This window comes from Ruditapes philippinarum, unplaced genomic scaffold (genome assembly GCF_026571515.1).
Source record: "Ruditapes philippinarum isolate M1 unplaced genomic scaffold, ASM2657151v2 ctg893_1_1_1_1, whole genome shotgun sequence".
Lineage (NCBI taxonomy): Eukaryota > Metazoa > Mollusca > Bivalvia > Venerida > Veneridae > Ruditapes > Ruditapes philippinarum.
In genome coordinates this window covers 96,685-118,578 of record NW_026864801.1, presented here as the reverse complement: position 1 = coordinate 118,578, position 21,894 = coordinate 96,685, and the positions used below count along the sequence as shown (strand labels likewise).

The 21,894-nt window shown below is 30.7% G+C and overlaps 1 protein-coding gene across 1 annotated transcript; it reads right to left on the bottom strand.

Moving 5' to 3' along the window:
• Window positions 1-214: 214 nt before the first annotated feature.
• LOC132726857 (matrix metalloproteinase-14-like) lies at window positions 215-21,772 on the bottom strand. Its single transcript, XM_060712248.1, has 12 exons — window positions 20,935-21,772; window positions 16,715-16,838; window positions 13,978-14,085; window positions 11,320-11,423; window positions 10,354-10,558; window positions 8,087-8,245; window positions 7,671-7,835; window positions 6,912-7,048; window positions 4,403-4,541; window positions 3,082-3,254; window positions 1,367-1,466; window positions 215-704 (listed from the first exon to the last, which is right to left on the bottom strand). The coding sequence occupies exons 1-12, from the start codon at window positions 21,022-21,024 to the stop codon at window positions 466-468; spliced, it is 1,743 nt and encodes a 580-aa protein (XP_060568231.1). The 5' UTR covers window positions 21,025-21,772; the 3' UTR covers window positions 215-465.
• Between the last annotated feature and the right edge of the window lie 122 nt (window positions 21,773-21,894).

The following is a 21,894-nucleotide window of genomic DNA, read 5'->3' as shown; positions in this document are numbered from 1 at the left end:
TTTTATTAAAAGATACTATATTGTACTTTTGATAGCCTGTAATACTCATTCATGACATACATTGTTCTTTCAAATGTAGTGGTGGTTGAATTATATTTACCTTCACTTGTTTTCATTTTGTCACGCAGCAGGAAAGTGGGGAAAAAAGACACTGTCAAACCAATTTCAGACTATTTTAGTATTTTCTCATTTCGCCCTTTACTATATAATCGGCTCATCGTTAAATATTTTATTCAATAAACTTGTACAATTATATCATACATATATACAAAACATTATATAAAAGAATGACAAAGAAATGGTAATCACAGGAAAAGACAATTCAAGTTCAATTCATAGCAACTTCAATAGGCAAGCACTATCTGAACAGTCTTTTTGTAAACTTTATTGTTTGAGATATAACTACGTATGCATGTATTAAAATAACAAAACACATATTTATTGTTATTTATTTTAAAATTGATGTTAATGTAAAGTAAAAACTGGAAAATACAAAAAGAAAGAGTTTGTTATGATAAATGATATACACAATGCTTGGAGATTGGTTACACGACTAGATCCTATCACAGTTCCACTATGAACAGTATTGTCATTGTCTGCGTGCAATCCACTGTTATAATGAGGTTCATCCACCGTTATCCACTGTTCATCGTTATGGCGTGAATTGTCAGAAGAAAATGTGTCATATTTAACTCCAAATTTATCTATAAAAAAGAGCATAAAAGCTGTTAAAGGAAAGTTATTAGATTTGTTTACATAAAATTAATAAACTGTTTGATCAATATTAAAGGGGTTTCAAAAACGAAATTTGTATCAATTGCTTTGAGATTGGATTATCTTAGAAATGAACAAAGCTAACTGTATAAATCATTTTATAACTACTTAAATCAAATGTTGGAATAATCAATTGATATTTAAAAAATCTAAACAACCCCCACAGCCCTAGTTAAACAAATTACGCTTGAAATTTGTCAAAGCATGAAACTGAATATGTTTCGAAGGAAGGAGGCGTTTTCTTCATTTTTAAAACACACTTTAATTCCAATTGAGTTTTTTCGTTGAAATGAAATGATAATTTGTTAATGAACGTAAACTTAATTTGGTTAAATCTTTATTTGGCCAAACCAAATATAAATATTGAATATATATATGCCAAAAAGGCAATATAATTAATTTGTATAATGCCACTTGAATCTATAATTTGTCGATTTATTTACTTTAATTATATTTTCAAGTCCATAGTAAAATGTTATAAATAATTTCACTGCAATTTAGGATATAGATAATGTTTGATTATCTGTATCTATTTTAGGACCTGTTATTTGACTTATTTATATTTGTTATTATATTTGTATTTGTTACATACTTTGCATAGCGTGTTGTTTGTCGAGGGCATTTATCTGGCTCTTGTCGGGGCAGCCAAGCCACCAAGGTGCAATATCTCTAGGATAGCCGCCTGTGTCAATCTATGACAAAAATATACATTGAAATAGCATTTTAAAATGAAAAAAAAATATATTTTTCTTTGGAATCACAGTATATGCATTTACAAAGCTAGCCTTATACTTTAAAGTAACAACATGTCCATCTAAGCTTTATGCAGCGAATGTACAGGCAAAAGTAAAGATACCCAATTAAGTTCCTACCAACAAATTAAAAAACGCAGAGAATACCAAGAGGACCGGAACCGGAAGTAAATATAAGTAAGATCCTTAAACAACGTTAAACATGTTTCTCCCTCTAGTAATCCTGGAATAACATAATTGATGTCAAATACACTTGACCATAATTGTTTTTAATTTTGTATTCTACTTCGCAAATATAATGAATAAGCCATGGGAAATTCTTAACATTTCCTTCATCGCTAAATTGATAAAAATCAAGGCAGTCTTTTTGATATTTTTTATGTAGTTGTCAAAAATGTTTTCCTTACCATTTTATCTTTATTAATTTTATTTATTTTTATATGATATATATTATACATATTTTTTATCAATTAATTTATTTATATTTGGTCAATGATCATTGTAATGTCAATCTTTTGACAAATATACATAATTTACCTCGACTTAACAACAAAATAAAGAGCATAATGTCACTTAAATTAAAATAAAGAATGTTAATAAACAAATGCTTTGCGATAATGTTCTTTATACTAATTAATAGTTTGACAGTAACATCTTTAATGATCTGTGTTATTTTGTATGAAACTTTAAAATTGTTCTGATAGGTACAAATGTTGTCAAATGTAGACACTAACAATTTTCAGATGGCACGAATAACTTATCAAAATTTGCCTAAATATGCGTTTACACTTATAGCAATAACGCTGAAGTAGGTGTTAAACGACTAACATCTGTCATATTCTACCTTATAATTCAATCTTTCCAGAAGTACATTTCTTTTTCAATTTAAAGATATATTTCATAATTTTATTTTTGTTTCGATTTATTTAACCCATATAAGGCAATCTAGTACAATGATCTTTGTTTGGCTTTCCTTTTCCTAATTGTATTTGATAAATCCTATTTATTTTTGTATTGCATCCATTATTCTGCTTTATTGAATCTAATGCTTAAATATATTTGATTATAAATGATTACATTGAGATTCGGGCAATCGCACATTTCTTTAATGTACTTATAACTTTGAAATTTCAAATAATAGCTTTTGACAGTATCTACAATGACAGAAAAATGAATTACGAATCAGTACAGAAGATAGTTCTTTGTCATACTTGTAAAAAGTATGTTATCTATTGCATATTTATGAAAACTTATTAGTACCATATTAAAATGCAATGAACATTTCTCAAAATGAACCGCTGAATACTCAACGCAATAACCCGGTCATAAAAAAGATAAGGTCATAACCCATGAGTTTTTTAAATTTATTTCCAGCAGGAAAATTTGAAGATAACTTAAATGCATTTGAGCATTACACTAATATCGTCCTTTGTTAAAACCGATCAAATTTGACGTATCTCAAAGTAATAATGCTATTTACATACAAAAGGGTATACAAAGGGTATAAACAAAGGGTTGGCATAGAGTACAAATATATTTTTATATGGACACGTACATGGAATATTAGATCGTTATATCGGTAGTACTGATCCCCGGAGAAGAAATATGTTTTCCTGTTCTTCCATTGGAATGCAGCATTTATTCGCTCCGGTAGACCTCTCCAAATTTTCAAATCTCTAGGGTAACCATAATCAATTCTGTTGCCATGGTAACGCCAATATTTGTTTCCTGAAACGAAGGATACGTTGTAAGTAAGGTTGATAGATTAAATTTAAACGGCATCAATACTCTAAAAATGCCATTTCCATAATTGAAAATAGCAGTTGTAGAAAAAATAAAAGCAGCATAAAACTCCTAAGAGAATGCTGTCAGAACAAATACGCTTGTTACAGCCTGACGTTTGATTTATTTGCAAATAATTTCCAGCCATTATTCAATCAGATATTGCATAAATGTATGCATCATCGCTTTATTTCTATTGCTTAAATGTACTTTTCTGTCACGCAAACTTTATATAAATAATGCATTGAAATATAAGCATTCGATTATTAGAGAAGGCAAAAGATATGGTAATGAAATATTTTGATATATTAATACGTGTTTTGTAATATTTATAACGTATAACAAAGGCTTGCAATGAATTAAAAGCCTTTGATCAATGGATATTTGTATTGTGTCAGTAAAAGTATGGAGTTCTTTCCGGACACTAGGTAGACATTATATTATTAACATGGGGAGTTTCACAAGTGAAAGTGGTGTAAGATAATACTGTTGTAGAAAATACCCGAAGCTCGAATATATCAATCTAAAAATTCAAAATGTACGCTTGCGTTTTCTTCATTTTACCTTATGAATTAAAGTTTAATCGCAATCAACAAAGCACTTTTAAAATTTAAAGTAAGCTTCAGTGTGCATGAAATTCTAGAACCCGTGGGAGTAGCATGACTGTACGCACTTCGCTTGGGAGCGGACAATGGAAAATTTAACATTTAAAATAAAACAAACTTAGCAAGCCGTGCCGCTGAGGTACTCATTTATGCCTAGAAAAAATATTTCAAACTACAATCTGTGAGCTCTCATGAAAGAAAGTTGCATCGACCTCGATTCTGACACCTTTTAGGATTTAAAGCACAAATATATAGAGTTAATAAAAAAGAAGACGTAAAACTCTTGAATACGTTTGGATAGCTAAAGGTTTTACTATCGTGACAGTCCCTTCGGACTTTAAATGGGATTTCGATTTGTTCGTTGGAAATCATATGTGATATTGTGATGCAGTTTTTGTCAGTTCGACATGAAAAACACTCATCTGCAAACGTTTTAGTTGCAAATTTTTCAGAAACAAAATATCACAATTAAACGTCCTTTCCTGTTACCTTTGACAAAGTACGTCTTTCCGTTACCGCTCCAAACAAAGGCGGTATCAATGTCTCCAGGAATACCATCAAATCCTTCTGATATATTTTTAGGCCCATAAATAAGTTGTTGGTCGTGAAATTTCCAGTACTGACTTCCCTGTAATGTTAAATCTATGATTAATGTCGACAACAATTCACGGTCCTTATTATACATGTAGATCTAAAATGTTTGTGCATGCATGATATATGATTTTTAAGTTTTTAACTTAAATTTGTACAGGGACCTTGTGGTTATTTTGATATTCGGTTTTCAGACATATCGACACTGTAATGGTCAAATGGCGACATTTAAGTTTTACTGGCGAAGAAGGTACTCTGTGCATTATTTCTGGGACGAGCTGTTACCTGAGTAGACGCACTGGTCGTTCCATCGGTTAGCTCGATAGCACCTTGTGGGTTAGATGGCTATATCTTAATTATGAAATAGTAGCTTCGAGTCCTGCCACAACCATGTTTCTTCATAAAGTTATTTATGGTTAAATCACGGAAAGCGGCATTAATCAAAGGAGCTACAAGCTTGGTTAAATGTTAAAAAACAAGTATTAAAATATAAATCCTTGTCTTTGAGGATATATTTTATGAAGGCTATTGTCAAAAACGTGTCAAACCAAGCCTGCAATTTTCATGTAATTTTGTTGTAATTAATGCTTCCGAGGGATCACTTTGTTTCAAGATTTTTAAAGTTGCTTTTATTCATACAGCATATTAAACATCTGGGTATTAATAATTATATGGTTGATGAGTTTAAAAAAGTATTTGGTACTCTGAAACTATGCACACGATGTAATACGCGTTCAGTATCTGATAATTCTGTTGAACCCTCTTCACCGGTATCCCTTTTCTACCTGATCAAAACCAGACAATTTTCCACCAACCTACTGATTGTTCTAGTCAGTCGAATCTCAGGCTTATACACTTTATTGAAATAATAAACAGTTCATTCCTACCTATCGATTGTTAATGTAATTAGTTTTAGTGATATTTGTTGCAATAAAATAGTATAAAATACGAAGATAAACAAATGTTATTGCAAGTAAATGTGATTTCCTGTGAAGATATTTCCTTCAGGGTGAGAACATTTAAGAGCAAGACCTTTTCTATGTTACTGATATCGGATCACCTCAGCGTTAATACATTCGTAAACTTGCGATTAAATTTGACTGTTAATAGCTTTGTATTAACATCAAAAGGTGATGCTATGTCTACTGTAATACTTTACGGGTGTCATGAACTTTTTATACTATTATAGTTATATCGTGGTGGTATTCTTCACTAATATATCTATTTATAATAAATTATTACTTTGAAGTTATTATTGGTTTCTTAACTTTATTGAGTAAATGAGTACAATATATTTTACTAAGATAAGGAGGTAAATAATACTTGTTGTTTACAGACAATTGATATACTATATACTATGCAAATTGAAATACAAATTGGTTCGGATCATTCATTTTTATTATGAGTAGATCAGTAGATCTAAATATTTAAATCTTAATTATACACTAATTGCATAGCATATTACACTACATTTTATTTTTCAAGTCTAAGCCAAAACCCCTTTTTCGCTTTCGAAATATAACTCAAAGTCCCACGCGGGACAGGAGAATACTATTGATGCATTACATCGACTCACTCATGAATATTTCACTTATTCCCGGTCAGATGGGAAATGAGAAAGTTGCCTCATAAAAGGTGAGAAAGAAAAATCGTATTATTGATTCTATCGTATTAAGTGTTTACTGTAATCGGATTGGTTTGATTTAACATTTCAGTATGGCATTTATAGCATTTCTGTAAACTAAGAATCAATATGGAATGGGTTGAGGCGTGAATTGAATAGCTATTTGTTGGTCTTAGAAGATTACATCGTTACAGAAAAGGGACTTAAAGGAGATTAACTGAGATGCACTATGGTGCAACTCTTTGTGTCACTCATAACGAAATAAAACATACATGTAGCAAAAATAGAAAATTACACTCGAAATTGATATACAAATAGATATCTTATGCGATCTCAGCACGATTGAGGAAAACTGCGTTAAAATCTTCAGATTCTTTTGCATAGTAAAAAAATAAAATGAATATTTTTAAAACTCAATATGAACGACTGATTGGAAATTCTGCACTGTGTTATTGGTATGGACCAACATCAAATGGTACAAAATCCCGAAAAGATATTTTCAATATAAACAGAAGATTTGAAATTATGCACTCGAGATATTAGTATAGACCTTCATCAAATGGTACAAAATCCCGAAAAGTTATTTTCAGTTATGTCATAAAACCTGAGTTGTTTCACTTTAAAAGTTTCCTTTCATTATGACTGGATGATAAAGAATAATGACTGCTATGTGTAGAAATTTACAGTTTTCTTAATAATGGCTATAGTATATTTTTTGGAAAAGATGCAAACAACAAATATTATAAAGATAATATAAAATCTAAATCAGCAATAATACATTACTTTGAAAATGAATGTCCATCCATTAGGCCAGGTAAGCGCCGCATCAATAGGCCCCTCTATGTTTCCCCAGTCTGATTGAATCATTTTTGGATATCCTGTATCTATTCCCTGCTCATTAAGTTGGTAATAATATTCCCCTGAAAATAGAAGAATTTATCTGTAGATGTTTTATTACATACTAGTAGCCTGAATACATAATGTTATATATTTATGCTTTAGATAAGTTAAACATCTCTCACCATTCTGTCATCGTCAATTAAGCTAATAAAACTCTTTAAGATACTGGTTCTTAACAACCCTGTTCAGCTATTCATATTGCTTTTTCATATTTTGTCAGTTATAAAATATAAAAAGTTTTCTCTCAAAATTGCTGCCCCTATTGTGTTGTGAAATAATTCTGAAAGAAAGTTATAACAAAAACTTCATTTTGTAATTTTCTTCATAAGTGCAAACGCTATTTCAAAACTGTAAATTTGGAAATTGAATTCAACTTTTTTTTCTATTTACTCAACAAACAATTTATATTTTGCTTTTAAAAAATGTACCGCTAAATAAACTTTCATATTTTTGCAAGCAAATTTTGCACGACATAGGAAGAAAATGTCACGGTTTGTTATTCTCAACATTAAGCATAATATTTTTCTTCACACTTTTTAACATTGTTTTGTTTGTGGTAACACATAGGGGTAAAGTCTTGCAAAAAAAGGAGAAAAAGAATTGCTGTTGAATGTTCCATTGTGTCTTCGACTGTTAACGTACCTTGAAATATGAATGTTTTACCACTGTCTGTTCTCGTTATTGCATCAATTGTAGCATTTCTACAAATGCTAGGTATATGTACAAATGGTTTATGAAATTTTACTGGCTTTTCTGTGGTCCAATATTTAAATAATTTCGTCGTAAATTCGGGCTTTGTTTTGGTCCCTGAAGTAAACAAAATGAAGGTTAAGAAACGGATGACACATTTACACAATTTATTTAATATACGTAATAATAGAGTCCAACATGAGTTTTGTGTATGTTATACTTTACAATCATATAACTTGCTAAGTTTTTTTCTTTGACAAAAAAGAACCGAGGAAGTACGATTTCAGTCAAAAAATTACAAAACTTTTTTTCTCTCTCTCTCAATATCTATTGTATCAAATCTAAATAACATTTTTGCCAATGTTTACCATAAAGTTCTTGTGCAGCTAATATATCGTCTCTGTCAAGTCTAAAATTTTGGTCGTATCCTCTATAGAATGGTGCCATCAATGCAGACTTCACATCCGAATGGGCAAGGCCAAGTGAATGTCCAAACTCGTGCGCTGCAACCTGATACAGGTTAACACCTAAGAAAAAGAACAGAACAACATGTAGTATTATTGTATCAAAAATAAAAAAGATGACGTACAATATTCATATAGACTGAGTCCAAAAGCATTGAAACATAAAATTTGAAAATCTTACTTACATCAACTCGGTGGCACTGCGAAATAATGACACAAGTTATAACAAGGAATATATTGCAATTCTGTGTAAATCCCCATATCTTTAGAAATTTAAAATTTAAATGAAACACCATTTTCAAATGTTCTGCATTGAGAAGAGCTAGAGAGATGCGACGGTAACTTGCACTTACCACTATCATCTGAATACATGCTCAATCAAACCGAGCCTGCAACTATTTCCTTTTGCTGTATTTCAATTTTATCTATTTTAAACTAATTTCATATGATGTTTACCGATATAGAAAGAACAATTTAATTAGTAAATAAAGTAAATCACGGTAAAAGGATAATGGTGTTAGAATGTATCTATGACAAAGGCACAAATAGAACTTCATGTATAAAAACGGCTTCTTAAAACAAAAAGTAATAAGATCAAAAGGCAGTCCAAGACACAACCAATTCGCAAAAGAAAGGTATCCAGATTGCACCGAACCAAAAACGAAAGCACAAACAAAGCGAGTGGACTTCATATGATTTATTATTTACTAATACTCATATTGACTTATCGGTTATCCAACCATGAAAAGTTGTAAGGTTTTCCTCATCATTTAAAAAGCTTTTCAATAGAGAATATATGTATGTTTCATTACTGCACAATTGAAGTCTCAACTAATATTTTAGATTGTCAATGATTAAAAGGAAAGCAAGTAAAACATGAAGGACATAGATGTATTTGCAAAAGTAATCAAGGCTTTACCATTTACCTTCTGGAACAGAAAGTGGATAGCCTTTGTCTAGTCTAGCCTGCAATTCCACGCAGTTTGCTCAGGTTCTATACTGCTGGCGGCTCAATTTTAAAGTTTGTCATTGAAGTTCCTTAAACTTCAATATAAGTCGTTTAATTCAGAAACAGGCCGAATCGAGGTATCAGTGGTTGATATTGTAGAAAATTTAGTAATTTGAAAAAAAAATGAAAAAGTAATGTTTATGTTTTAAAAATTGCTTAAATGTAGCAAATATTTTCATTCAATTTTAGATGTAAATACTTATTTTTTTAGACGTTCCATGAAGCTATTGAACACGCACTTGTTGTTTTGAATTCCTGTTTTTTTTGTTTGTTGCAGAAGATACTTGCTTTGTAACACGTAAAGTTCCTATGATTGACATTCATTGAAGCAAACAATTCCAACCATTTTTATTTCGTTGTTCACAAACACATTTTCGTAAATCGATATCGACTTTCCCTGTAGAAATACTGTTCATCATTTATAGAACAATCAAAATAAACTGATATTTAATGGGATATATTTTATTAACTTTGTTGTTATTTCATATGGCATTTATTCTAGTAGGGAATATGATACTAATTTATACGCCAACTCATACTGGAAGTGACAGAAATACGAAAATAAATTGATTGAATATTTTATGCATTTATTAATCTAACGATTTAGCCAGTCAGGTATAAATTCATATTCAGAAAGAAAATATTGTGAGTTCAAAATGAGAAACTTGTTTTTAAATTGTGAAATATGGTGGCCTCAGTAAATTGCCATAGGAAACATGCAAACATGAAAAGGCAGATAGACTGGAATAGTGGTAAAGAGGTACAAGTTAGGACTTGTTCTCCGGAAGTCGTTGACTCAAATCATACTGGTTGTAAGATACCCTGTATCTAGCTTCACTCTGTATGGAAATGATTCGTCTGATAGAAATGTTTCCCATTTAATCACGTGCTGTATGGATCAGGACAGATAACCTAGGTTGATTGACTGAATGCGGGGAACTGTTTGGTAATGGCCACAAGTTTTATGTTGCTGGGTCGTATTGGGTTTGCGTTCATTGAACGCCGCCTTTCCTTGTTGATCCTGTTATCATATTTTATATGGTACTTTCTTGTGAATTCAATGTACCTCATCAAATTCTGGAAAAAGTGATAAATATATATCTATGGTGTTGTGCCTGTACTTATTGTTCCTATATATCTAAAGTAAAGGAAAATATCTCACCTTCAGCAACATTTACAGTCCACCTTTCATCTTCATCAAAATGTGCATCGCCGCCATATTGTGGGAAGTACGCATGTGCAAGTGTCTGTCCACTCCCGTCAAACGGGGTATTGTCTCCGTGATTCCCCGTAACAAACCGTATTTCTATGTCAACTCGGCCATACTCCCGTCTTTCAAAGCGTAAAGGAATTATTTCAGACCATAACTAGAATCGAATAATTTCTCCATATAACAAAGTTAATGAAATTAGAACTATAAGGTGTATTTCATATTTCAAAGAAGGCTTTACCAATAAATTATTCTTTTTAAACATGTCTAGACGATTGTTCTTAGTATGAATTATAGCAATGATTATGTACTGTTTCAATTTAAATGAAATTTAAAGTATGTTTAATGAAATTGTAATGTTTCAACATCTTAATAGAGATGTCGTGAAGCAATATTTTGTATTTTATTCAATGAATACTCGTCCACGCCGATGCACACCCCGCACCGGGTTTAGCAGGACTTTAAATTTATAAATGTTAATTGCTAAAATATATAATCTTTAATTTTTTACAGTATATGTTATCAAAAAGGGCATTCTAAAAGACGTAAATATTAGATCAAACTATCTGTTGTATGCTGCTGTCTGTTATGATAAGCCCCCCCCCCTCCCCCTCCTATGTATAATGCATGCTCTGATTCTCTGATACGTGTAGTTAGTTCTTATAATACACTTGTACAGTAAACATTAAAAGCTAGAAACTATCCTTCGGGTCAGTGTTATCAAACAATCCCTTTAAACGTCTGGTTCTATTTAGAACATTACACTATCAAATTAATAAATTGTTTTAAACAAACACTAGATTTTTTGTTGTATTTACTAGTCTTAAAATGTTTATATTTTAGAATTACTTAGAATTAGTTTAGAAACCTCAAACTGTTACAAAAGCAAAATAATTAGATGTTTGTCTTAACACTTACATCAAATGCTCGCTGAAGTTCTCTTTGAGTCTCGTCCTTTGAAATCTTTCTGGAATATTCACTAATTCTATAAAATATTCTGTCACGATTTTGCCAGCTACTTCCTAAAAAAAGATATAAACAGATGTACAAGCAACACACCTTTAGAGTTTCTTAATATGCTGTTGACATTCGCATTTCTATTGATTAATTTTCAAAGATATAATATGCTTATCCTTGAGTAAAACATTTTAATCACAGAAATATATTGATATCTATAAAATTCTAACTGAATATGACTAATTTGAATAAAAAGAATGAATGGGGAAGCTGCGTTTCCTATTACAGGTCAAGGAAAGTTGGTCTTTTCTGTAAAAAATGCTAGTTTTAATGACTATATATTCATATTGTGACCACCTATAGTGTGTAGAGTTCAAAACAAAATATCTACTTTGTGTTAAGTCAAAACATTATTTGTTTTACACTTATAAACTGGCTGTGAATCAATTATCAATATTTGCTAATATCAAATGTGAGCATATTATATCTTTAACCATCTTCGGAAAGAATAAGACGACATGTTTAACACGCCTTCTCTGACATTTAATTAGTTTGAGATTAGATTCAATGTATCATTTTATATTTTGTGAATAGGAATATTAGAGGCGAATTCGGAAGGATGTACACCCCTATGTAGGATCTAGTAACCAAATCGCAAGTGATTGATTGATTAATATGCTTAAATAGCCTGTTATCAGAAAAGTAAAAATGATTATAATTCAAACTATATTCATTTGGGACATAACAGGCGTTTCCATAACGACAAGGCTCACAGCTAATGGTTGCTAAATAATGTAAATTACGACGTATAATTATTATTTGCCAACAACTGAGCAGACATTTGATAACAATGATTAAGTTTCTATTCACTGCATCAGATATTAAAATGTTAATTAATTACAATTCTGTTGATATTCATTATGAGCAATTGTCTAGATTAATTATAAATAAACAACAATTTTGAATAAATTTTGATTTACTTAGGCTCTCCTGTCGACCTATCAAAACATATATACTTAACTGCGGAGAAAAACAGAATATGTAAGCCCAACACGACGAAATTGAAAATGCTTGATTAAGCCTGTTCATGGATGGTAGTGGTAAGCGCAAGCTACCGTCCACACACGCTAGCATCGGTTTAAGCAGAATTCAACATAAAACATGAATTGGCAAGATTTTGAATTTTTTACCTCATCCGTAGATGTGTTTGTATAAACAAGATGTGTGAGATACAAATACTGGTATAAAGGTAAATACAAATACAAATTAAACTATGCTTATATATTAAGACTATCACTGAGTCGTATCAATATTAAAAAAGTCATCATCATTTGTTCTACACATTATATATTTATATTTACAGCGGTGATTACTATACGGTATTGTTTAATATTAATAGATCTGAAATGCTTAAATTAGTGGGCATACAATAAAAGTAATAGATAATGCCATTTTAATTATATAAATAGAAACTGAACACAAATAAATGTAAAGTTGTTTAATAAATGATGGTAGCAAAAATATGACATTACTTAATTGGCAGAGGTAAATACTTTATTTCTATAAAATACAATGTACCAATACCTTGATACGATTTGTGTTGGTACAGTATGTATCAATCATAATACTAGTATAAAAGGACTTTAACGTAGCAAGAAAATATGTATTGACACTTTAAAAATGTTTATTTTTATAAAAGTTTTTAAATTTTTAAACGACGATTTAAATCAAACTAAAGACTGACTGATATAAAAGATATGCCATAAAAATTCAAACATATGTTATTTTATTAACATGCATTATATAAAGTCATTAAATATTTATTTCCTTATACGAATATGAAAAGGAACAACACCGCCTTCCGTTATACAATAACGTTTTTGAATAACTTCTCGTGAAGCCGATTGAATACGTATTGATTTTGGTACTCTTTTATTATCGATTCAACCTCCACATCTAAAAGCAGATTTGTTTTTTATCCAGTGACAGGAATAGATACACTGTATTTAATCTGTTTCTATCGAATATAGACCCTGTTCAATAGCCATTATTCTTTGTCAGAAATGTGTTTATACTGTAGCTACGAATTTGCTTAAAGTCTTTCTCTTGAAAGTAAATTGCTGAGCAATTGAATTATTTAATAGCACGTTATGCCTGAGATATAAATATAGATTTTTTTTCTTCTTCTTCTTCAGTAAGGCAACGTGTGTTTAATAATGTTTTACATAACGGGTTTAAACATATTAGATGTTTTGCGCTGTTAGGACGAAATACTGAATGTTCAATAATTTGTGACAAAGGTATTATAAAAAACACAAATATTGTAAAAAAAACAGGATTTTCTCTTTTGTCCATTTTATTAGGAATACGTGGAAACTTTAAAGCTATATTATGCTCATCATTAAGTTAAATATTTCAATTACAGATATTCAATGAAATCTATAAACCTCTTACTGAATATGTTGATTTTAAATAAAAGAATGGATAAAGCTCCGTTCCCTATAACAGGCCAAGAAAAGGTTTTTTCTTAAAAAAATAAAAACAACAACTGCCAGTTCTTTTTAAATGCCACAATGTAACTATCATATACAGTAATGTTATAACTTCTTTTTTACATACCGTGTAATGCATAACGTTTCCTTCTCGCTCTGTCAGCTGTCCCTATTCTGGCCCCGACACCACATCTTGGGAGCAACATGGTCTTCTTAGTTTCTTCATCGATTATCCCTATAATTAATATTAAAAGCTTAACAGGTTATCTTTAGGCAAAGCGACATACCCTTTGTATCAAACCCATGTTAAAACGTTATTGTTATGGCAGAAACAGTTTGAAACTACACAAACTTCAAGCAATGTTCACACAAACAAACTAATGTGTTATTGCAAAAAAATTTTGTTTCATGTATAACAAAGTTAAAACGTTATTGTTATGCAGGAAGTAATGTTTGCAAAATGTACTGTTAAAGTACAGAATATCATCATGAAAATTACTTTGAGGTTTATTTATCTTATTATACCTATAAACCTGCCTTAAACTATATTATTCACCTGTGAAGTTAATTAAGCATATTATTATGTGCAGAACGGAAAACACTTCGAGAAATTTGCTTCATCAGTGATAAATGCTACTGCATATATATATAATCATATAATCATTACAAGTAACACAGCTGTATATCTTGTTGTATTATATACTTTAGTATTTCTTGCATTCTCACAACGTTCTGTAAACAACACCATCCCTTGTTGATCTTTCTTTTTTTATATTCTGCTGTAAACATTTCGGTCGATTATTTCACTAATCAGGTAATAATGTGAGTAAACGTCCGGAAATTCATTAAATATATATTTAGTTTTTGGTACTAAGATATGCATTTCCTGCAATAAAACTCAAGCTGCTTATCTTATGAAGTCAGTAAGTATGTAAGTATTATAAAACTGACGTTATCGTTACGTTGATCAGAACATGTCTAATGATTACATGTCAGCGTCATATATAAATACCTTCGTTACATCCACTGCAATATGATATATTTGAAAGCAATTTGTTTTGATGCTGTGGCATAGCAAATTTGTTTTTTTTTCCACAAAGTTAATTAAAATGTCTATGACATAAAAAAGAAACAATATTTTCCCGAAATCAAAATGAAGTAAAGTTTAATGAAGACGTGAATGACGTTAGAAATGGAAATGTATGGTTGGCCAAAGGGCACGCAATTTTCAAAGAAATGTAAATAAATATTGGCCAGAATCTAAAGCGATGTAATACTCAAATAAAAGCCATATTCTAAATAAAGAATTGGCGGATAAAATAGTTAAAAATAAACATACACTAATTACCACGATTTTCCGTAATAGAAACAACGGTAATTTAAACACACGAGAACATGTTTCACTTTAAGTGTATCTTGTTTTAGTTCGTTTCAATTATGAAACGTGAACCTATAATAATTGCGTACCTAATGTAAATTAGAGAAAAAGCACAGCATTAATTGATTGATAAGAAGAGATGACGTCATCCGCTGCAGGAATATAGAACAGTTCAATCACCTCAGATAATTTGTAATTAAGCATTACATTTTCCCACTAAGCTCATTTCAACGACGTACAAGCAAAAGCTTTTGAATTATGAAACAACTGAAAAACATTAAATCTGATTTGATATGTATCGCAATCCCTAGAGCCGTACCAAATGACAATCATGTTATTGATAGATTTCAGAGGATGTTTTGAGGACGAAATGACCTGTGCTTGCGTCGATAAAACACCACTCAGTCTACGTGCTTACACTATTGCAATATGACTCGTTCCCAATGAAATGCTTATATCGCGTGAAAACCGGTAGATTTGATATACATGTATAATGTTTGACTGATTCCTAACAGTTACCAGCCAATTTGTTGCAAAACGGAAATACGCCGCAAAACGTCTGAAATATGGCTTCAATCTGTTCACGTTTTACCCTTACTTTTTCTCATAATTACCCTCGCTAAATTTGACATTTTACAGATTAAGGTCTTTCCAACATGACTTATTTGTGATTGATAAAGGTGTATATTTTTCATAAGCACATATACAGAATTTACACGAAAACACAAAACATTGTATTATTTCAACGGCTACATTATTTAACAAACATAATTTCAAGTGCAACAATATGCAAAGGTAATAAATATTATGTTGTAAACACAAAGGCCTTGACGTTGGAGTTTAATAAATCATTTCAATATTTCCATTGCTCAATTACATACCATCAAGTGCAAAAATATGCAAAGGGAATAAAATAGTATAATACAAACACATAACAAAAGACCTCAAAATTGCAGTTTAATGTTCGCTTCAAAAGACCATATATTCAAATATTCTACGAAAGTATAATGACGACATATATTACGTAAAATATTGTTTGTCTTATGAAAAACAAACATAAATTATAATTGAAATTAATGTTCACATTAAGACACATGTTCGACAATACCCGCCCCGCTCTAAATATATGAAACAATAGCAATGGCCTCTTTAAATTTTGGTCTTTCCCAAAAGTGCATGCGCAACAATCATTAATATATTATACTAACACGTTGCGTTCACTGACAGTATTATTCTTTACAAATCTATGTTTGTTCTGTTAACAAATGATTTATATTGATTAGTATTGAAAAGCAACGCTTGCTATATATTAAATTAAATAAATGAATTTATTTACGATTCTTGGACTCGAACATACAAACAATCTACTTGATACCATAAAAAAGGAAGAAAAAAAAGAGAAAACGGAATCCTTAAAGAACACCCAAAACGTCAATTTGTGATTGTTGCATTGCTTGAGTATGTTCATGAAAATATCTATGCTTACCTGTTTCGGGCAGTCCTGCTTCTCTTTGTAATATTGCGATTGCCTGCTTCACGTAATCTTCTGATAAAAGATTGTCCGTCAGTCCGTCAGATGGCGGAATATAACCGTATTTCTTCAGGTATTCCTGTATAAATGAACAAGGATTTAAAAGATTGAACATTTTTGTGAGGCAATGTGTTAAATTTTATTATCGATACTAAAAGAATCTACGTCCCTCACCATATCAGCCCAATAAGTTGGATACAATTACTCTTTGTTGTAAACATATTAAAAGATTCTAATTGTGTTTTGATAAAAAAAAAATTTTTTGAATTTCTTAAAAGAAAATGGAAAATCGTGAGGCTAAGTAGCTGAAATTGAAGATATCTTTTATGAATATTTCTGCATAGTCCATAGCTATCTTGATGACACTCTGACGTTATTTAATTATAAGTTAAATCATTGTTTAATGAAAATAATCATTTCATGAGACGATAATTCTGTTATATTTTTTCTGTTCATTGTCATTAACCCAAATACTTCATGCTTTGCTCCATCAATGCGTGAATTGCCTTTTAAAAATATGAACAAGTACGTACTTTGCATATTTCCTTTGTCGGTCGATGCAATATGCAATATTTTGATCCATTATATCAATTTATACGACAAATTTGCATTAATATGTTCTATGCAAGACATGCTGGTGGTGATATTGGTTATCTGATTGAACACCTAGGGATAACATTTCACAGATATGTTGTTAGATGTATCCATTTAATTAAACCGGTCACATTATAACAGCATGATAGTTACAGTAATGTGCATCCGAATTATGTTGGAAATTGGATGAAATGAGCCGAGTCACGACAAAATCCGCGCAGTCTGATCAGGATCCATGCTGTTCGCTTACAAACCCTATTACAAGTAGAGAAACTGATAGCGAACAGCATGGATCCTGATCAGACTGCGCGGATGCGCAGGCTGGTATGGATCCATGCTGGTCGCAAACCCACAATGTTGGTTTTGTCATGACACGGCTCAAATATCTTGGCATAAGCTTTAGTTAGAGATATGTTTTATTAATTTGAATTTGAATCGATTTGGATGAACAACTTTCAAACTGTTTTGCTCGGTCCGTTAGCCAAAGGTAAGCCATTCGACTTTTCCTTGCGAGGAGTTCAAGTTAAAAGAGGACGCTAGCATTGTTGTATTTCATAGCTGAATAGAATTTATTCATTTACGAATCAGGAAAAATGAAATAAAAATGGAAAATAAGCTGTAAGAGAATTCTATGCTTGAAATTATTACCACAATTGTTATGTGTTGTATAACAATCTTCTAGGATACCGCAATCTATGCGTTAAATCAGTAAGTGTCAAACATCTAAAAATATACAATTTATCAAACGCAATTTAATCGGCTATTTGAGAAACAGAACATTTAATCAATGGGTGTATATTTTGGCTTTGAAATATTTCCTTATGTAGACAGTTTCATACTAGGATTGCTTATTGTTTGCTTTTGTGGTATAAAGTATTTAATTGTAATACCTCATTTTCAGTGAAATCGTAAAATTAATGTTAAAGGCAGTGTTTTGTAGTATGGGTTAATATTTTATATTCAACGTAAACAAATAACTCGCTGACAATAGTTTTATTTGGACTACTGCTATAATTCCAAAATTATTGTTTTCTGTTCAACAGTGTGTTGGATATAAAACTTGTTCCCAAAAATATGACAATCTTACAGGCAAATTTGCCTCAGAAATGAATATTTATTTCATTATGTAGAAATGGCAAACAGGTTTTTATAATGTGGTAACGATTGTAATATAATATGTTTATCATAAAGTCTTGACTAAAGTAGCTATGAATGTAAAATAATTTGTGATAAAAATATCAAAATGTAATCAATTTTATATTCCATACAAAATAGTAAATCACTACTTATGTACAACTATCATTTGTACACCCAGCTATAAGGCCAATGAGTGAGTACCATCTTGGAAATTATTATAATACATTAAACATAATCGCTTTAAGATTTTTTAAACAAATATGTTTGCATTTTTCAGGCTTAAGGACATTTAAGCTCATGACATATCGTCAAAAAATGGGTTTAATTAATCACATATATCATATTTTACTATAAACATTCGTTATCTCATTTACAAAAGTTCATGCAGAAACTAGTTCGTTAAATAACAGTGTCAGAAAATTATTTGCAAGCTATTTTAGCTAAGCCTCTATCGATTTAATTTCTAGGGAGAATGAAACACACTATAGGATAATTATCTTCCTTTTTATTCTATCAAAATACTATTGTTTAGATAGATGAACAATACCAATTCTCGTGTAATTTTCAGCAGTCGAGGGAAAGACTTGTTTATAACACCAAAGCACGCAAGCAATTCGCGCAAAATGCACAATGTCTTGTGAACATATATCTATCTTATTTCAAGTCATCAAGGTTTTTTAACGCCGGTAAAATGATAAAGTCTGCAAGTCCATTCTATTTTAGAACATGTTTGAATTTGAATATATAATTGTCACGTAGATTACATAATCAAACTGTTCAACACCAATCTTAATATACGTTATATTTACAATACAAGATATTCGTTTCTGCTAATTATGACAGTGTGCGGCTGGTCGTAATTGGTTTTTTATAAGCAAAATGCCATCGGCGAGTAGCCACCGGGATTCTAGTATGTGAAATGGACACTTAACGCGTTGAGTCTAGCATAAAAATCAGACAAGCATTTTTAAACATGTAGTTGTTATTGTAAAAAATGCAACAAAGAGCAATCGATCGAGTTGCGATTGTCATCTTAAATAATGTTTAGAGACAATTTTAAATGTATCTTGATGTCTCACAACAAAAGCAGCTCATAGCAGATAGGCACGCAATTCAACAAGATTAACGTGTACAACGCACGCGAAATTTCGTAATAAAGTAACTAAAATCAATTCTGAAAACGACTTGCAGTCGTCATTTGAGACATTTACACTGAAACTTTATTTGAAATAGCTGTAAACTCGCGTCCCTGTTTTTTTAGACATCTTTATTGAATATGTACTGCTATTTTTGGTATATAAAAGTAGAGACAATTGTTCTAAAGCCTGATATTTATAATTTATGAAGATGTTGTTTTATATTTGTTTGCATATATTGGTATAAAACATCTGAAGAATGGTATAATACTAGTATTTGTTCATTTCAAAAGCATGTAAACGAATATAAATTTGTATGGATGTACGTAACAAATGAACCTGTACATGCTCAGTTGATAACCACTAGCGAACGAGCAAAAACTAAAACAAACAACTAACAAAAACAAAAAAGAAAAGAGGAAACAAAACAACATACTCATGAACTCGTGACGTATGTTAAGAATTTGCTGCAAAGTTTGCACGACAGGGAAATAATATAGTCTATAACAAGCAAGTACGAATAGGTAATAGACAGTTTTGAAGGTAGATTGAAATGTATTCGAAATATGCTTCTCACAACTCAATACTTTAAAGTGTGAATATAAATAATCACCAATCAATAAAACATATGAATTTTTCTTCTTTTTTTACATTTGTAAAAACTTAATTGTCAATATAAGTTTTACAAAGCAATGGCTTGGTAAAAATAAAAAAAAATCGATATTTTTTCTTGTGATCACAGGGCTAGAATAAGTGTAAATATCATTTGAATGCTAATAAATGTAACTTTACAGCACAAATTTGTGGTTCGCTTGTTATGAAAATAAGGTGAATATCGTTTATAGTTCGTTTGTTTGTTTTGGTTTATCGCCGAGTTCTACACATACAAAACCACATTTATGCATTTATTAGTTTAGCTTTAAATTTAGGATCAAAATAATAAATGTAGTACCAGAACATACTTTTGTTCTTGAAAATATTGGATTATTATTTGTATTTGACCCGGCTCTTTGCCATTTCCTTAGCAACATAACTATCTTTTGCACTCATATAATTAAATTTGTGCAATAGGAGTTAGGTGAAATTTAAAACAAAACTTATTAAATAATCTTAATCTTAAATATAATGTAAAAAAGCAAAGGTATATTTAAAAGCAAATGATCTATATGTAACTACATGACTGTGGTAATATTTGAGCATATTCGTTTTTGTTAAAATCAGGATCGTTGTCATTAACAAATATATTAAAGCACCCCATAACAACAATATTAGTAGCATATAATAGAGTACTTTTGAAAATATACGTACCATATTGCCTATACTAAAAGAGTCCCGTAAGCATAGTATCAAAAATAGGTTGCACAGTCTTAACCATTTGAGCAAAACTGATACATCCATTATTGCCTATTGCACAAACTGCATTCCTTTTCATGTATTTTTCCAGGATAACTAAACTGTCATTAATCCATTTTTAACATTCATTCCAAAATATTTCCAAATATGAATGCTACATTTTTGTAAATCTCCCGCTCAATTTATTTAAAATATGTCGCTTGCCAAAGACAAGTGTAATTCCTGATCATTGTATCACATTTTGTTTATGGTAAACGTTACATGGTTACTACATGAAATACGTTTTCATGTAGATATTATATAATACAGAAGGATTCTCAAAGTATTAATGTATTACAATACTGCATAATATCATCTGAATCTATCTAAGCTTAACCTGTTACGAGAGTTAACGCAGAAAAACCAATATGATATAATCCGCTTCTCACAGTGCATCTAACATAAGGCAGTAACCAAATGTATAACAATACCGATTCTCACGAAAAATCTATTCCTTATGCACATCCCGTTGACGTAAACTCTTCCAACAGTAACCAAATAAACCACTTCACTCGCTTTTCTTAAGAGTGTGTGTTCAGAAATCGATTTGGAAGCTAGCTTTCTCTCTGTCCCACTATATCATTCAGTATGCCTCGTTCATGTCCTATTCAAATGATACTTACCGTTTTGTTTTGTATTTTAAACCTGACAATGAAAACAAACGAAGTATCCGATTACTATAGAGAAGAATTCTGTTACTGTTTTGATACTCTTCAGAAATTTTTGTGAGACAATGACCATTCCAGGTTTCCTCATGAATAAACAATGATTAAGACCATACGGGAATAACTCCACTGAGGTTATCATATCGATCACATATAAAAAACAATATCCCACAGAAAACAGCTTCGCTGATTCGATAAAAAATACATGGCT

Excerpts from the sequence above, each read along its gene's own strand:
- LOC132726857 (XM_060712248.1), bottom strand. The coding sequence starts at position 21,024 with ATGGATGTATCAGTTTTGCTCAAATGGTTAAGACTGTGCAACCTATTT. Across the intron at positions 4,542-6,911 it reads GATGGACATTCATTTTCAAA|GGAAGTCAGTACTGGAAATT; the intron begins GTAATGTATTAT and ends TTAACATTACAG. Across the intron at positions 1,467-3,081 it reads ATAACGATCTAATATTCCAT|ATTGACACAGGCGGCTATCC; the intron begins GTACGTGTCCAT and ends TTTTTGTCATAG.